Below are 22,328 nucleotides of genomic sequence, written 5' to 3'. Positions count from 1 at the left end.
TGCATATCTGAGGTTATTGATATTTCTCCCGGCACTCTTGATTCCAGCTTGGGCTTCTTCCAGCCCAGCCCAGGGTTTCTCATGATGTACTCTGCATATAAGTTAAATAAGCAGGGTGACAGTATACAGCCTTGACGTACTCCTTTTCCTATTTGGAACCAGTCTGTTATTCCATGTCCAGTTCTAAGTGTTGCTTCTTGACCTGCATATAGGTTTCTCAAGGATGGCTATTTCTGCTTACTGTTTTGATAAGGGATAGGTTAAAAGAATTTTCCCATTTCATTCAAGTTTTTAAGTGTATTGGCATAAGTTCATTGATACCATCTCATCTTTTAAATACATGCAATATTTAGAGTTATGGTCCCCTTTTCAGTCTAGGTATTGTGCTTTATTTTCTCTTTATCTTGATTAATCTTACCTGAATTATGTCAAATGTCAATTTCTTTAGTCTTTTTCTTTTTAAAAAATTTAGCTTTATAGATTCTGTTTGGTTTTTATTTGTGTTTTTTATTACTTAATTACTTCTATTATCTTTGAATTTATTTTGTTGTGATAATATCTTTTTTTATGATCTGTAACTCATTAAAATTTGTAAGGCTCATATTTGGATACAGCTTTTGTTCCCTTAGCCCCAGTTTTGTTATATATGAAAACAGTATGTTTTCACACTGTGGGTAATTGACAATTGGGTGGTATAATCATTGTGGTAGGTTATGGCCAGTATTTTAAAAAACAATGATAGAATAATTTCAAGAATACAGTGTTCATCACATATTCTATGGCTAATACTGTGTACTAAGGTTAAATAAGTGTCGTTTTGTGAAACTTATTTCAAATACATCTGTGTCTATGTTAGATCACAATATAGAATGTTGTTTTATTATAGGTTTTTTTTAAAAAAAAAGTTTAAACCACTGTATTAAAAGGCAGTTTGTCTAACATTTAGTAAAGATTTCAAACCTGGCTGCCTAAAATAAACATGTGAGGGGCTTGCTATTTTGACACATTCTGTGACCTTATTTTAGGCCTGCTGATACAACCCTCCAGTGCTGGGGCCAAGGACTCTGTTTTAACAAACTCTACCTGTGTGATTCTTACAGTTCGGGTGTTTGAGAACCACTGGTTCAGGATATAGATAGACCTTGAGAGCCTGTTGGGTGTTGTGACACAGGGCTTGTGGAGAGTACGGCTCCTTGCATGCATCTGTCCCAAGGCTGCCTCTTTTCTAGCTCCAGGGGGCACATGGGGAAGGAAGGAAAGCGATCAGATGGGCCCGGTGGTAGTAGGGGTCAGGGACTGGCTGGGAACATCTTGTTCATTGTTAGGATGACAGAAAACATGAAATAGCTCTCGTGCCTGCATTTCTATCATGGAATCGATTAGTGTATATTGAATGGCTAATGTATATACCCCAAAGATGATTATCTTTAAGCTTAAAATGTATAAACTTTCATACATTAGTCCATGACAATCATGGTTTTTTGATACGTCCCAGACCATGGTCTCAGATACAGCAGATACAAGTTGAAATCATTAATGATCATTCAGCACATTTTACCCCCAAAGCTGATAATGATTGCAACATTCAGGGCTTGACAGGACCCTACTAAGCCAGGCAGGAAGCAGTTTTACCATGTAGGCATGATTGGAGAGAACTCCGTTTAGCCAAATTGAAAATGGTTCATTTTAAGATGGTCTATGAGCTTTTCAGTTCTTTTCCTTTATATTAATGTGTGCTCGGTTGCTCAGTTGTGTCTGACTCTGCAACCCCATTGACTGTAGCCCACCAGGCTCCTCTGTCCATGGAATTTCCCAGGCAAGAATACTGGAGTGGGTTGCCATTTCCTACTCCAGGGGATCTTCCCAACTCAGGGATCAAACTCGTGTCTCTTGCATCTCCTGCATTGGCAGGTGGATTCTTTACCACCAGCGCCACCTGGGGTTTGAATAACTTTTCTGAAAGATCAGAGAGTAGAATGAGACCATTTTGAAGATTGGAATCTTGACACAAGGAATGCTGGTCACTTGTTGCAGTGACGTGTCTGTGACAGATGAAGGAATCATGCTCAGGGTATCGACATAGTGGGTAGGCATCCGGTGTTGGGGGCCTTGTTTGGTAAGGATCTTAATTTGTGGTCTACAGGGGTACTTTGCATTTTCAGCTGAGGACTAAAGATTTTTTTTTTTATGTGTCCGTCCATGATGCGTATTGGCTGTTTCATTTTTTTCTTGCTACATAACAAACCACTACAAACCTTACAAACAATAGCAGCACTAGCAATCATGTGCTCGCTCAGGATTCTGCCATCTATGCAGAGCTCCCTGGGGATGGTTCATGTTGGCTCCACGTAGTCTCTGCAATCTTCCTGAGCTTCCTCACAGTGTGGGCCGCTGGCTTCCAACGGCTACAGGGTCTTTTAAAGCCTGGTCTCAAAACCCCCAGAATCTTCCCTCTGCCACTTTCTCTTGGTCAAAGCAAGTCCCAAGTCTAGCCCGAATTTGGGTGGAAGGGAAAGAGATTCCACGTTGTGAATGGACAAGGGGCATGCACATTCATCATTGGGAAGAATTTTTGGCGTCTGTCTTTAGAAACAGATCTACCTCGCTGGCCTTGCTTTTCCTCCACCTCGCCTTTCCTCCTTCCCTGTTTCTTCATTTCTCCCTTCCATCAAAATGTGCCAACTATCTCCTTATTATAAAACATCAATATATATTTATTTAAAGATTAGTCTTTTTTCCTCTAATACCCTTTTCCCCTTTCTTGATATTTTCCTGGTGGTATTTTTACATTATACATTTTGTTATAGTTTATATAGTTATATAGTATCTAAATTCCTCTAAGGTAGATCTTTGCTTTCTTCTTTAGGTTCTCTATGAGGTTTGAATGAATGAATGAATGAAAACTTTAGTATATCAAACAAAGGGCCAGTTTGTCCAGATGAAGCATCAGTTGTTGTTAGGCAAGTATTTAAAAAACAAAATGAAACAAACTGTCCTTTGGCTGTTCCACTTCTAATTTTTCTTGCTTGGTCAGTGCTCCTCTTCTTAGGCTTGATATTAACCAGCTTATGCTTTCAGAGAATTTGTATTTATAGAATATATTCTATAGTAAATATATAGCATATTTTCACATGTACAAATATTTGTTTACTTTATCAGTTCAGTTATTCAGTTGTGTCCAACTCTTTGTGACCCCTTGGACTACAGCTCACTAGGCTTCCCTATCCATCACCAATTCCCGGAGCTTACTCAAACTCATGTCCATCGAATCAGTGATGCCATCCAACCATCTCATCCTCTGTCATCCCCTTCTCCCACCTTCAACCTTTCCCAGCATCAGGGTCTTTTCAAATGCGTCAGTTCTTCGCAGGGTCAAAGATCCCTCTTCATTATTTCATCAGATTGCTTAAGGGAAAGAAATAGGCCGATTGAAAATGTAGCGGGCCTTTCAAGGGTCATCTGTCACCCTGAAGGCTTCATTTTTCTCTCTTCTCCGCTGGTAACCAGGAGTGTGAGGAGGAGGCTGTCGGGGTCATTATGTGCGCGTCGGTCAAGTACAACATCCGGGGTCCCGCCCTCATCCCGAGAATGAAGACCAAGCACCGCATCTACTACATCACCCTCTTCTCCATCGTCCTGCTGGGTCTCATCGCCACGGGCATGTTTCAGTTCTGGCCTCACTCCATCGAGTCCTCCGGCGACTGGAGCGTGGAGAAGCGCAGCGTCAGAGACGTGCCAGTGGTCAGGCTGCCGGCCGACAGCCCGGTGCCCGAGCGCGGCGACCTCAGCTGCAGGATGCACACATGTTTCGACGTCTACCGCTGCGGCTTCAACCCGAAGAACAAGATCAAGGTGTACATCTACCCGCTGAAGAAGTACGTGGGCGAGGCGGGTGTCCCGGTGAGCAGCACCATCTCCCGGGAGTACAACGAGCTGCTCACGGCCATCTCAGACAGCGACTACTACACCGACGACATCACCCGCGCCTGCCTGTTCGTCCCGTCCATCGACCTGCTCAACCAGAACTCGCTCCGCGTGAAGGAGACGGCGCAGGCGCTGGCCCAGCTCTCCAGGTATCCGCAGGTCTGCCAGAAACTAGGGGCAGGGGAGGGCAGAGCCGGTTTCCAGCCGGCGGCTCATCTCCTGTCTCCTAGGTGGGCGCGTGGACGAGCGGCTGACTTGTAGGAGGACCCGCGCTGCGGGCAGCCGGTCTCTGCACCACCCTCTTGGGCCACTGCTATGGGTTCCCAACTTCTTAACATTTAGAAGCTAAGGAGGGCTCATCTTCCCAATCCTTCCTTTTAAATGTAAATGCCTTTCCCCACCTCCATTCTTTATTACTCACATATACATATTCAGTATAAAAAGCTTGAAAATACAGTTAAGCAAAAAGAAGAAAGAGTCATCCCATAAGCCTGCTTTTGAGATAATCATTAATATTTTGATGTTGCTTCTCAGTCGTTTCTGTATAAAACATAGACAGGGGCATGCATATATGCATTTTAGTATATATATGCACGTGTATATACACATGTACTTCCCTGGTGGCTCAGAGGGTAAAGCGTCTGCCTACAGTGTGGCAGACCCAGGTTCAATCCCTGGGTAGGGAAGATCTCCTGGAGAAGGAAATGGCAACCCACTCCAGTATTCTTGCCTGGAAAGTCCCATGGACAGAGAAGCCTGGTGGGCTACAGTCCATGAGGTCGCTAAAAGTTGGACACGACTGAACGACTTCACTTTCACTTTCATACACATATGTGTATGTATAACATTTTGGTTAAGAGTGGGCTCACACAGCAAAGCGTATTCATTTTGCTGCCTTTCCCCCTTCATTTCATGAATGTGTTTCCAAATAATTTCATCTTTGTATGTCAGTGCTGTATGACATATACACAGAATGTATATGTATTCGTATATACAGTTCTGTATGGGACTCCATTTTGCACACGTTCCCTAATGTCCTTAATCAGCCTTCTGTGTTTCTTTGTGTCTTTGTAACCCAATGGTGAGCACCGCGGTAGCGTTCAGATTTCCATCAGCGTGAGCAGTTCTGCAGTGCAGCAGCTTGGAGGACACACGCCTGGCTTTCCTTTGGAGGAGCCAAACCAGCGCCCGGAGCGCTGTTGCGATCTCCAGGCATGCAGTTTGCCTTCCTGAGAAGTGACCCTGTTACGGGTCAGGGATGCTTGCTACTTGTTGTCCAGCTTCCTTTGTGGCTCATATGGTGAAGAAGCTGCCTAATGCAGGACGCCTGGGTTCGATCCCTGAGTCTGGAAGATCCCCTGGAGAAGAGAATGGCAACCCACTCCAGTATTCTTGCCTGGAGAATCCCCGTGGCCAGAGGAGCCTGGTGGGCTGCAGTCCGTGGGATCGCACAGAGTCAGACACGGCTGAGCAATTGACACTTTGACTTGTCATCCAGAAACTGACTTGTCTGTTTCTTCATAGTTGATGTGTGAATTCTACATGTTTACTCTCTTATTAGGTGGGATAGAGGTACCAATCACCTCCTGTTCAACATGTTGCCTGGAGGCCCCCCAGATTATAACACAGCCCTGGATGTCCCCAGAGACAGGTAGGTGTATTGGGGGTTGTCCACCTGATGGGTTTCTGAGGATTAAGTCAATGTAGGACCCTTTTGTTCATGTGAAATCATATTTCTAAGCCCACTAAGACATAACTTTGTAATCAGAATTGTTTGTTCAAGTGTAAAATTGTCCTCGGTCTTTTCCTCCCTGAGACCTGGAAGCATTGAGACCTGCCGGAATCTGTCCCGGGAAACTAATGGAGGGTTAGGTTCCAGTGGAGCATCTTAGAGGTCTGTCTTGTCTTCTTAGTCCGGGTTATGTGCTCCTGAGCACGCTGTCTTTCCCCTAAAAGGCCTGGTTCATATCACTGGCTTGTGTCAGCTCTCTCTACATTTGGGAGCATTAAGTAGAGTCTCAGCTCCTGAGGGGAGCAGGCGTGGACGTGTCATTGGAGCCTGTAACGTCCGGGAAGTGAGGCACTCTCAGTACCGCTTACTCTCTTCTTTCCTTCCTTCCTAATGAAATTTCCAAACAGGCAGAAGTGGCATGGGGTGGGCACGATGGCGATTCAGGTTCAGGTACTGTGTATTTGGCCCTTTTGTACCAACTGCGTGGCTTCCTGGAAACCTCAGAAGGGAGGTGCCCCTAAGGTTCCTCTCCTAGTGCTTGGCCTGAGGCTCCGAAGAGAGCGGGAAGTGTGGGCCCAGCATGAGGGTCCTGGGCAGCACCCACGGGAGGGGATTACTGCAAGTTCAGATATGAACTCATTTATAACCAGCTTTGTTGCAGTTGATGTTTAATTCTTGAAATCATTGTTACTGAAAGAGGTGAGAACAGCCTTAGGCCCGCTGTGGTCTCTGCTTACTTGAGGCCAACATCGTCATTTGTGAAAATCTACACTTAGTACTGCTTTTCCCCAGAAGATTAAGTCTAAGCCCTCTTTGCTTTTAAGTGTTTATCTAGAGTCAGTATTGAGTTTCTATCTGGAAAGATGATTATCACTAGAAAAGACCCCAGCGCCATCCCTCAGCTTTGGTGTAGAAACCATTTTGGACGGTAGAGGGCAGTCAGGCCACACAAGTTCTATAGAAACCCGCTGAACACAAGGCGGTCTCTGGTTTGGCTCTTTGCCCCAGCGTTCCGGAGTGCGTTACTGTCTATGCGTTTGCTTGTTCTGGGAAAGTGAAATGTGTTAGAGGACAGAAAAGGGAAGGCAGAGAGGTGCTGGGAATGCAGTGTCTTCACCTGCTGTTCTGGGTTTAGTTTGAGGAGGGTTCATTTCTGTTTGGGACATGTCGGTTCTTGCTGACACTTTGGTATATGTATCTGACTGGGAGAAAGATTTCATTTTTATCGAGTGCACATGTTACAAGGAGTTTCATTTCTCTGCAGGAAAGTGTCAAGTAATCAGGAGAGAGTTGAAGTTCTTGCTGGTGCTTAGGTGTTAAGGATCAGGAAGGTTAAATCGTTTTCCCTGTGCGTGTATTTTTGGAAGTGATTATAGGCAGTCCTGTAGCAAGTAATGAATCATCGAATAGTCCTCCTTTATTTTTCCACATGGGAAATTTCATTTTGAAGCCGAGGTGGTCTTCGACTGGTTGGAGTAAGGAATAGTAGATTTGTTTGTTAATTTTTCTGATCCTTTGTCCTTGCTCCTGGATTCAGAGGAGGTAAGAACCAGGCGTGTAGGATGGTTTTAGCAGAAGCTGCATATCTGGTTATTCAGAAATTAGAAAACAGGCTAGATTTAGATCGTTTCTAAGATGCCCCTGAAATCTAAAGTCATAAGTGTGATTTTTTTTTTTTTAAGAATTACCTGACTCAGAAAAATGTAAGGACCAGGACTAAAGCAAATGTCAGCTCAGCAAATACATCTTTCATGCTGTGTGAATCTGTGTTTCTCTTTCAGTTTTTGAAAATCCTATGTATGGTACACATATACCTTCTGGGTACAAGATTGAAATAGTGTGCAAGTATACAAAGAGTAAAGTGTAAAAATATGTTTTCAAATTTTCCTCTGGTTTTACTCTTTTACTGAGAGGTAATCATTGTTCTCAAATACTGTGTATTTTTTGAGTCTTTGTTTGATGGATTTCTAGTCAAACATATATATTCACCTACCCATTTTAAGTCAAATGATAGCAAATTATACCTCTTCAATGCCTGACTTTACTGATCTTTGTTTTCTCAGATATATTCTGTAATTTTATTACTACTTTAGATTTTTGTTATTCTTTCTTTTCAAGTATCTCTCTCAAATTTCTACTTTAGTATAGGTGTATATTTATTTAAACTTCTTAGGGAAAAATTTAAAACCCGTATAAAAGAAGCGAACCCCACATAACCACTGTCCAGCTTTGTTAATTGTCAACTTGATTCATCTATGCTCCTACCTTCTTCCCACCAGATTATCTAGAAACAAATCTCAGATGTTGTATCATTATGTCCGTAAATATTTCCATTTGAGACTGCAGAAGAGGTTTTTGTGTGTGACTCAGTGGCTCAGTCGGTAAAGAATCTGCCTGCAATGAAGGAGACCCCTGGTTCGATCCCTGGGTTGGGAAGATCCCCTGGAGAAGGGAATGGCTACCCACTCCAGTATTCTTGCCTGGAAAATCCCATGGACAGAGGATCTTGGCGGGTTGTAGTCCATGGGGTCACAAGGAGTTGGACATGATTGAGTGACTGACACTTTCAACTTTTTTCAAGGGCTTTTTAAAAAATATAACTACGGCACTAATATCATACCTACAACAATTAACACTTAGTTCTTTAACATCACTAGATATTCACCAGATATCTAGCCATTGCTCAGATATATATGTCTCATTTTCTTTTTTTACAGTTTGACTCTGTAAACAAATGAGGATAGTCAGTAGAATTGGTCAGTTTTTTTTGTTTTTTTTGCAAAACCTAAAACTTGAATCTTTGTATTTGAGGGATTCGCAGGCCAGATTAAAAGGAAGCAAAAGATACACTTGCAGACAAACCGTGATTAGGCTCTGTGGATACTCAGATGGGAGGAGGCGAGCTGTGAGAGCATCTGGGGCAGACCCAGTGTAGGGACGAGGGTCCACAAGACAGAGAGGAAGAGGGCTCAGTGACGTCCCTGGGTCTTCGAGTCCCGGGAAGTGCTGAAGATGCTGGCGGACACTCCCAGCGACGGAGCACCTGGCCTGGGGTGAGTCGTGGTGCTCACAGTCATGCTTTCTGAGGTGCGTGGTTCCCGTTCAGTCTCTCACAGCTTTGGAACAGATCTCTGATTTGGGTATACATAATGGGAAAACAGAACGCGCTTCTCAGCAATTCACTTTTCAGTCAATGTAAAACACATGTGCTGTAAAGCAAGGGAGGCTTACACTATTTTCTCCTTGGTAATGTTCAGGAAAGCTTGGCAGAAGAAGATACAGTGATGTGGAGTGGAGGTCTTGTCAGCAGCAGGGCCGGTGTGAGGCTTGTTGGACTAATTGCAGCCGTGGCTCCTCCTGAGAGCTCCAGCGAGATTGCATGTGCGTGATCTGTGACATGAGGCTGCTTCCGGTTACCTGCTTGCCTCCTCCCAGGGCTTAACCCCCTCCCTCAGCCCCGGGGCCCCAGGGAGAGAGTAACGGTGAAAGTCGGTGTCATGTACACCTGCTTCCTCACCACAGATGCTCGCCCCTTCCTCTGGGGCGTGGGTGTAATTACATCACCCACCACGCCGCTTACCTGGGCCGCCTGGTGCCGGTATATTGGATCTGTGTTTCCTCCTCTGCACATCGATCGTGGGGGCCCCTGCAGTCTGCTTGCCATCATGGTCATGGAACCTACCCAAATTCATGTTGAACGGAGTCACTGCCGAATGCTAATCAGGAAAAATGAGACCGTATGTTGGTACTATGGCTAGTCATTAAGTTTTACAGAGTGGACTGGCAGCTGGAGAGGTGTTCCAGCCTGCACATTACCTCCCTAACCAGTTCTTGGTTTCATAAAGCTTAAACAAACAGATTGGGATTTCCAGGGGTGGTTTGGAAATCTTTGAACTTAAACTGGTCATGTAAGAAGGGAATGTAGGCTGTCATCAGGGCAGGGAGGGGATTGGTAGCAATCAAGATTGCAAAAAATGTGGCTTTGCAGTTCATACATTTTGGCTCAGCCTGTGCCGCGCATGGACCTGGCAGCACTCTGCCCCATTAAGTGATTTGATGGGCTCGGGGCCCCCCGGGACAGAATAAGCGTAAACGCTGGTGTGATGTACACCTGCTTCCTTTCTAATGAAGTGTCACTGTATTACTTGCTGGATCCAGTTAAAGCAGCGTGTTCATGGTTTTCTAATTAAGGAGAATAAAAGCTCGTGTGGGTGGACTTGCAGGAGAAGCACTCGAGGTCAAGTTCTGGATTCTGCTTCCTGTGGAAGCAGTGGGGTTGATAAGACGGAGTAGCTGGAATGGGTGGTGAGAGCTGGTGGAGGCTACACAGTGCACATGTAGCTATGGGACGGCAGTGAAAAGAACTGATCTGGTGGGAACTGGAGCGGGCTAGGGCACAAGCAGCGTGAGATGGGGTACTTTGCCGTCACCGTGGCTTTTTTTTTTAGCTTATTGTCCCCTGAGCTTCCGGTCAGTGGGACGGTAAGTGACTGCCCCAGCCAGTCCTGTTGTTATTGGTATTACTGTAAATGTGTTTAAGAGTCAGGGCCTCCTTGGTGGCTCAGAGGGTAAAGATTCTACCCGCAATGTGGGAGTCCCTGGTTTGATCGCTAGGTCGGGAAGATCCCCTGGAGAAGGGAATGGTAACCCACTTCAGTGTCCTTGCCTGGACAACTCCATGGACAGAGGAGCCTTGAGGGCTACAGTTCACGGGGTTGCAAAGAGTTGGACGTGACGGAGCGACTAACACTGTCACTTTCACCATCGGTGACTTCTGGGAGAGGTGAATGGGATCCAAATAAGGCAGCAGAGGGGCCGTTCGTAGGCTGTCCTCCTGGCTGTGCTGTATTTTAAAATAGAGAAAGTAAGGACAAACTGCTTAGGACCCCAGAGGAAGGCGGGTGACTCAGGACTAGGATGCAGCTAGTGCCCCCGAGACGCTGTTGTGCAAGGTTTAGCGCTGTGTCTTTCTGGAAAAGTGACTTGGTAAACATCAGCTGTGGTTGATACTGTTATGAACATCCAGCTACCCCTTTCCACAGAGCTTATCAGAATGAAGACTGTCTTTCTTTCTCATCGTTTGACAAAACCCTTTGCTTTTCAGGGCTCTGTTGGCTGGTGGTGGCTTTTCTACGTGGACTTATCGGCAAGGCTACGATGTCAGCATTCCTGTCTATAGTCCACTGTCAGCCGAGGTGGACCTTCCGGAGAAAGGGCCCGGGTAAGGCGCCTTGGCCACAGCCAGCTGTGCTGAGAGATGCCAGTGAGGGCCAGGGGGGCGGGTTGCCCTGCAGTCGAACCATCAGTGACAGGCCGGGGTCCTTGAGGGTCCGTCATTCCTGTCCCACACCAACCTTATTTATCCTTCAGTTCTCTCTCTGTCTGTCTCTCTCTCAGTCAGTTTGTAGCGCTGTCTACCAAGCTCCCCAAATCAGAAATCTAGTTGCTGTCCATAAGTCTTTCCTCTCCCTTACTTCCTGTGCGGAATTCCAGGCTTCCAGAAGGAAAGCAGGTGTTCAGCATCAGTTCAGTTCAGTTCAGTCGCTCAGTTGTGTCCGACTCTTTGTGACCCCATGAATCGCAGCACGCCAGACCTCCCTGTCCATCACCAACTCCTGGAGTTCACTCAGACTCACGTCCATAGAGTCAGTGATGCCATCCAGCCATCTCATCCTCTGGCGTCCCCTTCTCCTCCTGCCCCCAATCCCTCCCAGCATCAGAGTCTTTTCCAATGAGTCAACTCTTCGCATGAGGTGGCCAAAGTACTGGAGTTTCAGCTTCAAAATCAGTCCTTCCAAAGAACACCCAGGGCTGATCTCCTTCAGAATGGACTGGTTGGATCTCCTTGCAGTCCAAGGGACTCTCAAGAGTCTTCTCCAACACCACAGTTCAAAAGCATCAATTCTTTGGCGCTCAGCTTTCTTCACAGTCCAACTCTCACATCCATACATGGCCACTGGAAAAACCATAGCCTTGACTAGATGGACCTTTGTTGGCAAAGTGATGTCTCTGCTTTTCAATATGCTATCTAGGTTGGTCATAACTTTCCTTCCAAGGAGTAAGCGTCTTTTAATTTCATGGCTGCAGTCACCATCTGCAGTGATTTTGGAGCCCAAAAAAATAAAGTCTGACACTGTTTCCACTGTTTCCCCATCTATTTCCCATGAAGTGATGGGACCAGATGCCATGATCTTCATTTTCTGAATGTTGAGCTTTAAGCCAACTTTTTCACTCTCCACTTTCACTTTCATCAAGAGGCTTTTGAGTTCCTCTTCACTTTCTGCCATAAGGGTGGTATCATCCGCATATCTGAGGTTATTGATATTTCTCCCGGCAATCTTGCTTCCAGCTTGTGTTTCTTCCAGTCCAGCGTTTCTCATGATGTGCTCTGCATATAAGTTAAATAAACAGGGTGACAATATACAGCCTTCATAAATCCTGTCATTTGTACTGTTTTCCCCTGAAATCGAAGTTCCCACGCACCAGCCAAGAACCAGCCTTTCAAACAAGAGAGCCGCCAGGCCCACTGAGTTAAGTCTGTTCTGCACAGGGCACTGTGGGCAGCTAACAGGCGGAGGTTGGTGATGCCCCTAAACTTCTGCCATGCCCAGGGCGGCCCCTCACCACAAAGCATCATTGGGTCCAAATATCAGCAGTGCTGTGGCTGGAGAAAGCCTGGGGGACACAGGGTGAGCAGTCTTAAGATGGCTCAGACTAAACTCTCTTTATCATCTACTCTCCCGAGTGTAATCTAGGTCTCTAATGTTGATTGAGGACTGGCACGTCCCTTAAGATTTAATCCAGGGAAGAAAACACGCTGAAAGGAAAAGACTGAGAGAGGTTGAAACGAAGGAGAGCAAACCACTCTGAGCAGTACAAATTACCTTCAAATAATAGTTTCCAAGAATTACAAGCTTGCTCTGTTGGTGGTATTTTCTTGGTAACTTGATCTCTAATTTTTATGTGTAACTAGACTGAAATGACTATCCTTAGATGGTTTAAGGTTGCTGTTGATTTCTAGAGTCCTGAGACTCTAGAAACTAGAGAGTCTTAAGCAGTCTGTCTTCCAGAGCAGCAGCAGGATGCTCAAGACACAGGGGGATGGTCCTCCCCATGCTGGACAAGCGGTGGATTTCTGTGACCCAGTGTGGACCCACCCCACTCCGTTTCCCCTCCAGGGTTTGTAGTTGGGCCCTGTAGTTGTGCTGTTTCCTTTACAAACAACACTCCTCTGCCTCGGGAGAGAAAAAGAAAAGCAAAGACAGGCTCTAGGCTCATCACACTTTCCAGGGATCTGGGAGGAGGCAGTCTGGGTGACCTCACGGCAGCATTTGGAATCTGTTGCTCTTTGTGAGAGTTGCTTTTTAAGGGAATTCCCACATCTCTTGAGGGCTGCGTAGAGTAGCAAGAGCTTTGTTTTTATTTTTATTTTAAATCTCTCTCAATATCGTCCAATGGGAAGCTGAGGATTGTTGCTATTGATAGCTTCTTCTCACAGATGTGTTGGCCTCAGCTGGAATTCTCGTCATTTCTCTCTCTAAAAGGAACTAAATTGGGAGTTTACAACAGTTACTATGGAGGGAAACTTGGAGTTCTCAGCATGATTTTGCTGAACCTTCGATATCAGCCCTGCTGGGAAGAAACATGAAAGTCATAGCTGGTCATTTTAGTCCTCGAAAGAAAAACAAATCCACCTTAAGATTCTGTTTGCTTAAAACTAAAATGGGCCTACTCCACCAGCCCACCATCTGCCAGGTCAGAGCGAGCCAGCATGCAGGCAGGGGGAACATTTTTAGACTCTTGTTCACATCTGCACATTTATGTAGAAAATGGTGGTGTTGGGTGGGGACCATTTAGCGTGGTGACTAAGTGTCTACAATAGAACTGTGTTTCTTAACAACAAAATCAGCCCAGAGTCTTTCTTTACTCCGGAGTTTCTTTGAGCACCACGTGTTAGCATCTGTACTTATTTCTCCGTCTTACGTAGATGGCTCCCTCTCTCTCTGTCTACGTGTATTGAAAACCATGCCTTCCCATCGCTCTCTCCTGTTCCATCCGGTGCTGCAGGGGATTCTGGCTCTCTCTCTTTCCGTAGCTGTAATTTCCTTCTCAGACAGTGAGGAGTCTGGCTCCCGTTATCCCCTGTATCTTGATTGATCAACCCTGTCATGCGTGACCGGAGCCCTGTGGTTGCCTCTGCCCCTCACCGCACAGGTGTCTCTGCACCCCACTTGGGCTCTGACCCCCCTGTGCCGAGCTCCTGCTTCCTGTCGTCACCCTGGGGCAGGCCCCCTCCTCACCCTTCCTGGGCTCTCACCCCCCAACACTGAGGGATACTGCCCGTGCCATCACCCTCCCCGTGCGCCTTCAGCCTGGGCGGCCCTCCTGCCCTGACTTGGCCTCCGCATCGCAGGTGGGGAGGCCATGACTCCCTCTGCCCCCTCCCCGCTCCCTCTTTCAGGGATCTCACAGTCTGGGCCAGGCCACCTCCCCGCTCTTCCCCCAAGAAGTTCTCCCCCAGACAAGGACCAGAGCACTCCAGTGGGCCAACCCCACTGCACAGAAACGCTGTCTCCCCTCCAGGACGCCAGCACTCCACAGCTGCCTGCAGGGACCCCCTCGGACACCAGCATGGCTGCTCCTGTTCGAGGCAGCCTGGAGCGCCAGTTTTGTGTTAGCGGCTCTACTTAAATAGGAGGTCTCCAGACCCAGCAAGTCCCAGCGCTCTGTGGCAGCCACCGTAGAGCCAGCGTCTTGGGGACTGGAAAGGCCTTTAGAGGCCGTTTAGCTCTCACTTTGGAGAAGGAAATGGCAACCCACTCCAGTATTCTTGCTTGGAAAATCCCACGGATGGAGAAGCCTGGAGGGCTATGGTCCATGGGGTTGCAAAGAGTCTGACACAACTGAGCGACTAACACTAGTTCTAACTTAATGTATACCTTGTTACTGTAATTTCTTCCTGAAAAGTTTTCTGATTTATAGTGAAAAAGACTCACCACCTCACAAGACAGTTCATCTTCAAATGGCGTGAGTTGTTGAGGTGGTTTCTGTGCTTGTGTTGAGAGTTTGACTGTCCATCTTCCTCCTGTTTTAAGCAGACAAGCTTGATCACAGAAATCCTCCCTTTGGGATGACTGAAGAGGACTCCCTATACGTGATCTTCCCATCATACCTCTCCCCTCTGAAAACTGATGATTTTACAAAAGAAAAATGATTGAGGCTCAGGGCTGGGGGTAGAATTCAAGAGTCTGTTTCAGTGGCTAGCAGGAATCCTTTTGGCTGTAAATAGCCAATGTATTGTTCAGCAAAATGCAATTGAAGGAGAAGTTGTCCAGGATGAGAGAAGCCAATCTGTACGGCTGATCCAGACTGTCTCCCGACGGGCTGCTGTTCGGTGTCTTTCTTACGTCTGCTCGCCTCTGCCCTGGGCTCCGGGTCTGCACTGCCATCCAGGGCAGCTCTCTCAAGCAGGACTTTTCGTGAGGAGATGATCTGTGTTTAGTCGGGTGCCCACTTCCACATACAGCTGTTGAGCCCTTGAAATGGGGCTAAGGTGACCGAGCAACTGGATTTTAAAATTTTAATAGATTTAAGTGGTCTTACGTGGCTAATTGCTATCGGACAGTGACGTTCTAGGGGGTCTGCTTGTCCCTGTCTTCCCTGCCTGCCTTTGCTTTCAGTTCGACTGTAGAGAGAAATGACCGGAAGAGATGATTCCGGGGACTTGAGGGCCATCAGCTGTGGTGTGCGCTGCTCCATTTGCTGGAGTCGAGCTGATCTGCAGCTGGGAGAGCGTTCATTTCCTCACTCCCTGCTTGCTCTGTGTCTCTGGGGCGTGACGCTTAAAGCTTGGGAAGGATGACACCTTCTCAGAGAGTGATTCTTTTTTGGCCACGGGTAGATGTGTAAGGTGTTCTCCAGCTGGACCCTCCAACTTAGCCTGAGAAACGAAAGGAAAATAAAGCAATTTCCCTTTCTTTCTCTCCAAGGCAAGAAGAAAAGAAGGTATGGGGTTGGGTTCAGACTAGAGGGTTTGAGTCCATTCTTACTCACCGCTTCCTGTTAGCTCCCCTGGTGGCGTTGCCTAGAGATGGCTGTCTTGGGTGTTTTCCCTGGTTGTACAGTTTGAGGAAGATTTGAGTCCTGCTTCTGGCTTTGATGGGGGTTTCATTTCTTCTGGAGCCTGCTTTATATCATTCCTTTCTTCTTCAGTGATCCCTGCTGGTTCCTTTGCCGAGGTCGTGTTTATTACCCCTGTAACCTCTCTGCCTTGTGGGAATCTTGCCTTCTCGGAGAGAATTACTTACCTTCTGGTCTCCCCAGTGTGTTCACATTTTGTTTCTCGTGGAGATCTGAATGGTTCTAGACCCTTGGAAATCCTTTCTTCAGTCCATTTTCTCTCACGCATCCTTGCTATGTGATAAGACTGGTTCCATCCATTGACGAAGCTAGTTTTTTCCACTTGTTCTCCATGACCAAGTTTGGTCTTCCTGAATCCATCTGGCCTTGAGGATGGGGGCTGCCTTTCCCTGGAGCTCCCCAATAGCATAGGGTGCCCCTCAGCAGCCGGAAGTAGTCTGCTTTCACGGTCACTGCTGTCTGTTAAGACCCCTTGTTTTCCTCTTTGAAGGTTGCAGCCTGCTCTCAGATGCTATTCAGAGCAGAGAACTCAGATCAAACTCATGCTAACATTGGATGTTCTTCCAAATAATCAGTCAGTCAGTTTCTCTCTTTACACACACACACACACACACACACACACTTAAAGCACGCTCCCTAAGCTTGGCCTATTATAAGCATTTCCTCAAAACGTTAAGAAGTTTTCCTAAGTGAACCCTTTAACAACGGCATGATGCTTCAGCATGTGAATGAGTCATCGCTTGCCTTCTCAGCATGTATAATAGTTTAAATATTCAGCAGTGCTGAGTGTAGTTTCCCCAGAAGTCAAAGACGTGAGTGAGGATGGGTGAGAAAGCACTCGTAGCCCTAAGCTCTAGACCCAAAGTTGGCCTCACTGTGACTCATGCAGCGGCTGCCAGGGTCCAGTGCCCCCCGTTTTCTGCTTCGCAGGCCGCGGCGGTACTTCCTGCTGTCGTCCCAGGTGGCCCTGCATCCAGAGTACAGAGAGGACCTGGCCGCCCTCCAGGCCAGACACGGCGAGGCGGTGCTGGTGCTGGGCAAGTGCAGCAACCTCTCCGAGGGCGTCCCCGCCGCCCGGAGGCGCTGCCAGCAGCAGCAGGCCTTCGACTACCCGCAGGTGCTGCAGGTGAGTGCTCCGCCCGCCCCTCTCAGGGCCCGGGCTGCGGCTGAGCCCAGCCAACAGGCGCTCCCGCTCCAAGCTGCGCTCGCCGTTCGCTGAGCTCCCTGAGCGGAGAGCAACACCGGACTGCTCTCCACTGCTGCCCCGTGGACTTCCGGGAGCTTCAGGGTCCGCGTGCCGTTAGTGCAAAGCCGCTTGGCCCGTGAGCGTTCCAGCTCCTTACACGAACTCATCTTACTCCAAAACGACACACCCCATAGATGTACAGAGGAGCCATGTAGTCAAAGCAGGCACGTGTATTTTGCTTTTATTCCTATATTCCTTATCCAGCCCAGAGGAGCTTGCTTCTTTAAGCTGCAGCTTGTATCCTCCAACTGAGCCAGCTCGCCACGGCCACAGTTAGTTCTTCCTGGGAGTGGGAGGTCTTTAGTTTTTGTTACTGTTTTTTCTCTTGGCGTTTCGCCTCCCTACATGTGTCCTCCTGGTGTCGTGGGAGTGCCAGCACTTCGCAACTGCGGGCAGAGTAGTCCTGTATTATACTTCTGTATTATAAGCAGGCTGTTTGATACTCCAAGAGCCAAGGGGCTGGGAAAGCAGAAATTGAGTTTTGTTCACTCTGCTGTTGTCCAGTCGCTCAGTCGTATCTGACTGTCTGCGATCCCATGGACTGCAGCACGCAAGGCTTCCCTGTCCTTCATCATCTCCTAGAGTTTACTCAAACTCATTGCTATCCAACCATCTCATCCTCTGTCGTCCCCTTCTCCTCCCACCTTCAATCTTTCCCAACATCAGGGTCTTTTCAAATGAGTCAGTTCTTCACATCAGGTGGCCAAAGTATTGGAGCTTCAGCTCCTGCATCAGCCCTTCCAATGAATATTCAGGACTGGTTGCCTTTAGGATTGACTGGTTTGATCTCTTTGCAGTCCAAGGGACTCTCGAGAGCACCAACAGTTCAAAAGCATCAGGTCTTTGGCACTCAGCTTTCCTTATATTTTAAATATTTTGTTCGCTTAAGTATTTAAAATACCAATAGTTCAGTTCAAGGAGAGATCTTAAGGAGCTGGTGTGATTGTGTGTGATTTTTATTTTTTCAAAGTCTCCGAAGAGAACCGGCCTGTGCTGGGATTGTTAAAATACCTTCAAAAAGTGCTGCATCTCCTCTGGAATGTCTGACTGATAACAGTGGTGATGTGAGCAGGAGTATTTATAGTAACCTTTGTCTAGACAGGAAAAATGGTTATCAGCACACATGCCCACATCTGGACGCCGACTCTTCGGGGCCGGCTGAGCGTCCACCTGCCCCTCCGGGCGCCATGACCGATGCCCCTTCTCCACCCCTGCCCTTTCTCATCGCTTTCTCCTTTATCCCCAGAGGAATTTGGCATATTGAGTTACCTCATATTTCTTCTGAACTCTCCTTTTCTCTAGCTTTAAAGATTAAACAGTATTTTTGCTTTAAATTTTTTTTTGTTTTTCTCCTGGAGAGGCAAAAACTGGAAGAAACTTGAGTATTAGAGATGGGAGCTTTCCTTATTTTTTCGGTTGACCTATTACAACCACGTTTTTCTCTTGTGCATCTCTCCTTTTCCCAAACAGGCCCACATCCAGTGGGTTCGAGGGAGTGAATGAGGAAGACCTTTAGTGAGGTCTTGCTTTTTGTTCAGTTGTATCTAAATAGAGCCTATCTGCCTTAATATGTTTTCGAAGGCAGAGCATTCATGAGATGAATGTCTTCTGTATGCGAAGCACACTGCTGGATGCTGTGGGGGTAGGAAGATGAAAGGAGATTTGATGCTTTCTGTGTAGGGGGTCCTCTCAAGAGCCAGATATGCCCAGTCCAAATAATTCTAGCACAAGGCAGGGGGAAGTAAGTACTCTGAGTCCTGGGAAGCCACGGTGTATATACACAGCACCCCAGGGCTGAAAGAATCCAGTCCATGGGAAGTCATGCTGTTGAGTTTCCAGAGGAAGACCTGGAGGTGGGTTGTGAACATTTTCAGAATCCAAGCAGCGGAGGCATTGCATTGACACTCAAGAGTGGAAATCCAGAGCATTGCAACCTCTTCAGCTTTTCAGTCTCACCAGGGTGAGCTGTTATCTTTTAGCATTTTCAGTGTTGCCTGGCGTCAGCCCTTGAGAGAACTTTGTGGCCTGCGGGGATCAAAGTAAGTGGATCAGCGGAACTGGTTTGTAATCCCCTCCTCTGCCTGTGTTCCTGCAGGAGGCTACTTTCTGCATGGTCCTTCGTGGAGCTCGGCTGGGCCAGGCGGTACTAAGTGATGTTTTACGGGCTGGCTGCGTCCCAGTGATCATCGCAGACTCCTACATTTTGCCTTTCTCTGAAGTCCTTGACTGGAAGAGGTGAGTGTAACCTTCTGATGAACCTTTATCCCAGGGTTCCTGCATGGATTATTTTTAAAGTCCCCCAGCAATTGTAATGCATAGCTAGGTCTGAGAACGGCTCCTTCAGATTTTTTTTGCTCCATTTTCCATCAGCAGAGTTAGTCCATGAACCTGCAGCAGAGGTTGGTCACCCGAGGCCTTTGGGCCACCTGTGGCATGCTGCCAGTGTTTGTAAATAAAGTGTTATTGCATCACAGCACACCCATTCATTGACACATAATCTTTGGCCATTTTTGAACTCCAGTGGCAGAGTTGAGTCCTGCAGTTTAAAATGACAGAGATTGTGTGGCCTTGCATATAGTAGGGCCTCCATAAATACATGCTGAATAAATGAATGGATTGGGGAATACAGCCGAAGGAGAAGTCATTGTTAATTTAGAGTGGACAGTAACGAGTGAAGACGAGTGTACCGGGCAGGCAGAACTGGACACACGGAGGCCCTGTGGTCGGGCAGAGTGTGGTGTATTCAGGAGGCTGAGAGGGTACCTGTGTGGCCGGAGCACAGTGGGGAGTGGACGGAGGACAGGAGAGGCATGGAGTGGTGACGGGGAGGTGAGAGATGGAGCTGGGGGAGCTCCTTTGCGCTGGTTGGCCCCGAGGAAGGGAGAGGAAAGAGGAACTGCTTACTGCGAGGACCGTGGGGCTGAGGGAGGTGCGGGGCGTTGTTGCTTCTGCTCGTGAGACCCAAGCGGGACACGCATGCAGCCGTGCTTTGTGTGCAGGGCTGTCCATGCATCCGCTGTCTCCCTCCTGTCTCTAGAGCATCTGTAGTTGTGCCAGAAGAAAAGATGTCAGATGTCTACAGTATTCTGCAGAGCATCCCCCGAAGACAGATTGAAGAAATGCAGAGACAGGTAAGGGGCCAGGCAGCCCTGCGGGGGAGGGGGCGAGTGGGAGGTGAAAGGTGGCCTTGACTGCTTGGATGCAGAGCAGTATCCATGCCGCTGAGAGCGGGCGTGGGATTGATGTCCTCCACTGAGTCGGTCAACCAGACCTAAAAGAGGAAAACAGCGTTAGGGAGTTGCATCGAGAGGCTTGGAATAATAACTGTCAAAGATTCAGAAACGCTCCTGAAGCAAGCCTGCTGTGACGCTAAGGTCACACCTCTGCTATGTGTTCAGGACGCAGAGCTGCCCATCTCTGGAAGGCCGTTTACACAGCAGGTGAGGGCTCTGGTGACTGAGACGGCCATGGAAGCTGGTGTGTTTCAGGGTGATGCTTCTCAGGAGCTTTGACCTTGAGTGTTGTGTATCAGCTAGCCTGGGTCCCCACAGAGTACTGAGCAGAGTTTCCTGTGCTATGCAGTAGGGCCTTATTAATTGTCTATTTTATATATAGTAGTGTGTATACATCAGTCCCAATCTCCCAATTTATTCCTCTCTCCCTTCCACCCTGGTAACCCTGAGTTTATTTTCTACATCTTTGACTCTGCTTCTGTTTTATAAATAGGTTCATTTGTACCATCATTTTAGATTCCCCATATAAGCAATATCATCTGATATTTGTCTTTCTCTGTCTGACTTCACTTACCTCTAGGTCTGTCACGGTGCTGCCGATGGCACTATTCCATTTGTATGGCTAAAGCTCCATCATATATGTGTACGGCGTCTTCTTTACCCATTCCTCTGTCTGTGGGCATTTAGGTTGCTTCCTTGTCTTGGCTGATGTAAACAGTGCTACTGTGAACATTGAGGGGGTGCCTGTGTCCTTTCAGATCATGGTTTTCTCCGGTTCTTTTTCTTCTTTTAATGGATTTTTACAAGTTTTTATTCTCATCAAAATTATCTGTGTAGGTGATGAGCCGGAGAAGAGGTTTGGAGGGTTAGGGTTAGGCTTTAGCCGCCTCCGTGCATCCCTGTGTCTAACTTGGTCGCAGGAATGAGCCTCAGGTCTCTGTTTGGGTGAGGGCAGGGCCGTCACCCGGCGGTGTGGAAGTGGGGAGGGACTCTGGCTTCTGACGGCTGCTTACCCACGTTGTCCGTCTGTCCTCCTGCCCCTAGCTCCGCCTCTCCCCACCGAGTGTGCGCAGCAGGACGCAGGGGTTTCTCGGCTCCTCTCGGGTGCTGTCTTGGGCCTGTCACGTCAGCCACCACCTGCTTTCCTGCTTCCACACTTTGGTGGTGTTAGCTCCTTCCCCATTCTCTTTATCTTTGATTATGCCTTCATTTTAGGGTTTTAGGAGGGAGTTAGTGGATGTGTTCAGTCCACCTCTTTATTTTGGACCCAGCTCCTTAGACCAGACAGATGGTACATCACACAGTGGTTGAGTCTGTAGGTTCTGACCCCAGACTGCCTGTGGCAAACGCCGCCTTGGCCGGTTACTGACTCTGTGCCCTAGGCCAAGGCTCTGTCTTCTGTGGATCCCCATGACCTCATCTGTCAAGCATTTTGACATTCCGATTTGAAAACAAATCACATGTTAAGTTTAGCCTCCCCGTAGGCTTTTTCCTAGCACACCCATGTTCAAATTTCTGGGCTTCCCCATTTGTTGCTTAACTGCTGACCTCATCTGAGTTGTAGTGAATTAGAAAATCAGCCTAGAGATCTCTATAGTCTTGATCTGAACCTGGGGTTCTTACAACTCATGGTAAAAAAAAGTGCTCCTTGAAGGGACCTGGTGTTTATGCTCTTTGTGTTTCATTTTACGGCATCTTGATTTGTTAACATAGTAAATAGGGAATCATCTGCTAGATCAGATATCATCTTTTATAGATTTATAAAAGGCTAAGAAAACACCAGGGAGGTAAAAAGGAGCAAATCCTGCCCAGTTATCTTCCCCACTACCTTCCTGTTGGGAAGAGAATCACTTAGTTTTTAGAGCAGAGCACCCAGGGCCAGCTCACAGAATGCACTTTTTCCCTGGGAACTTGGCTTAGGAACCACAGGTCTGAGACTAGCCTTGCCAGTCTTTTCAAGTGACAGGTTCAGAATCATAGAACCATTGAAGCAGAGTGATTAAGGGTTACTTAAAACAGTGTACTTTTAGGTTATTTGGGCTCCAAGAGACAC

At 47.3% G+C, this 22,328-nt stretch overlaps 1 protein-coding gene across 5 annotated transcripts in view; it reads left to right on the top strand.

The window, feature by feature from the left end:
• Positions 1-22,328, top strand: part of EXT2 (exostosin glycosyltransferase 2) — a 143,275-nt gene that overhangs the window by 9,092 nt on the left and 111,855 nt on the right. For 4 of the 5 annotated variants that reach the window (XM_045162919.1, XM_045162918.1, XM_045162915.1 and 1 more), the window contains exons 2-7: positions 3,508-4,073; positions 5,486-5,575; positions 10,761-10,877; positions 16,727-16,922; positions 19,138-19,277; positions 20,080-20,173. In XM_045162919.1, the coding sequence (XP_045018854.1) occupies positions 3,538-4,073; positions 5,486-5,575; positions 10,761-10,877; positions 16,727-16,922; positions 19,138-19,277; positions 20,080-20,173 (1,173 nt within the window). In that variant the 5' untranslated portion in view covers positions 3,508-3,537. Of the gene's footprint in view, positions 1-2,866; positions 2,961-3,507; positions 4,074-5,485; positions 5,576-10,760; positions 10,878-16,726; positions 16,923-19,137; positions 19,278-20,079; positions 20,174-22,328 lie in introns of all 5 variants that reach the window. The other variant, XM_045162916.1, reaches the window with a different exon arrangement.

This window comes from Bubalus bubalis, chromosome 16 (genome assembly GCF_019923935.1).
Source record: "Bubalus bubalis isolate 160015118507 breed Murrah chromosome 16, NDDB_SH_1, whole genome shotgun sequence".
Classification (NCBI taxonomy): domain Eukaryota; kingdom Metazoa; phylum Chordata; class Mammalia; order Artiodactyla; family Bovidae; genus Bubalus; species Bubalus bubalis.
This window is presented reverse-complemented; position numbering and strand designations above follow the sequence as displayed.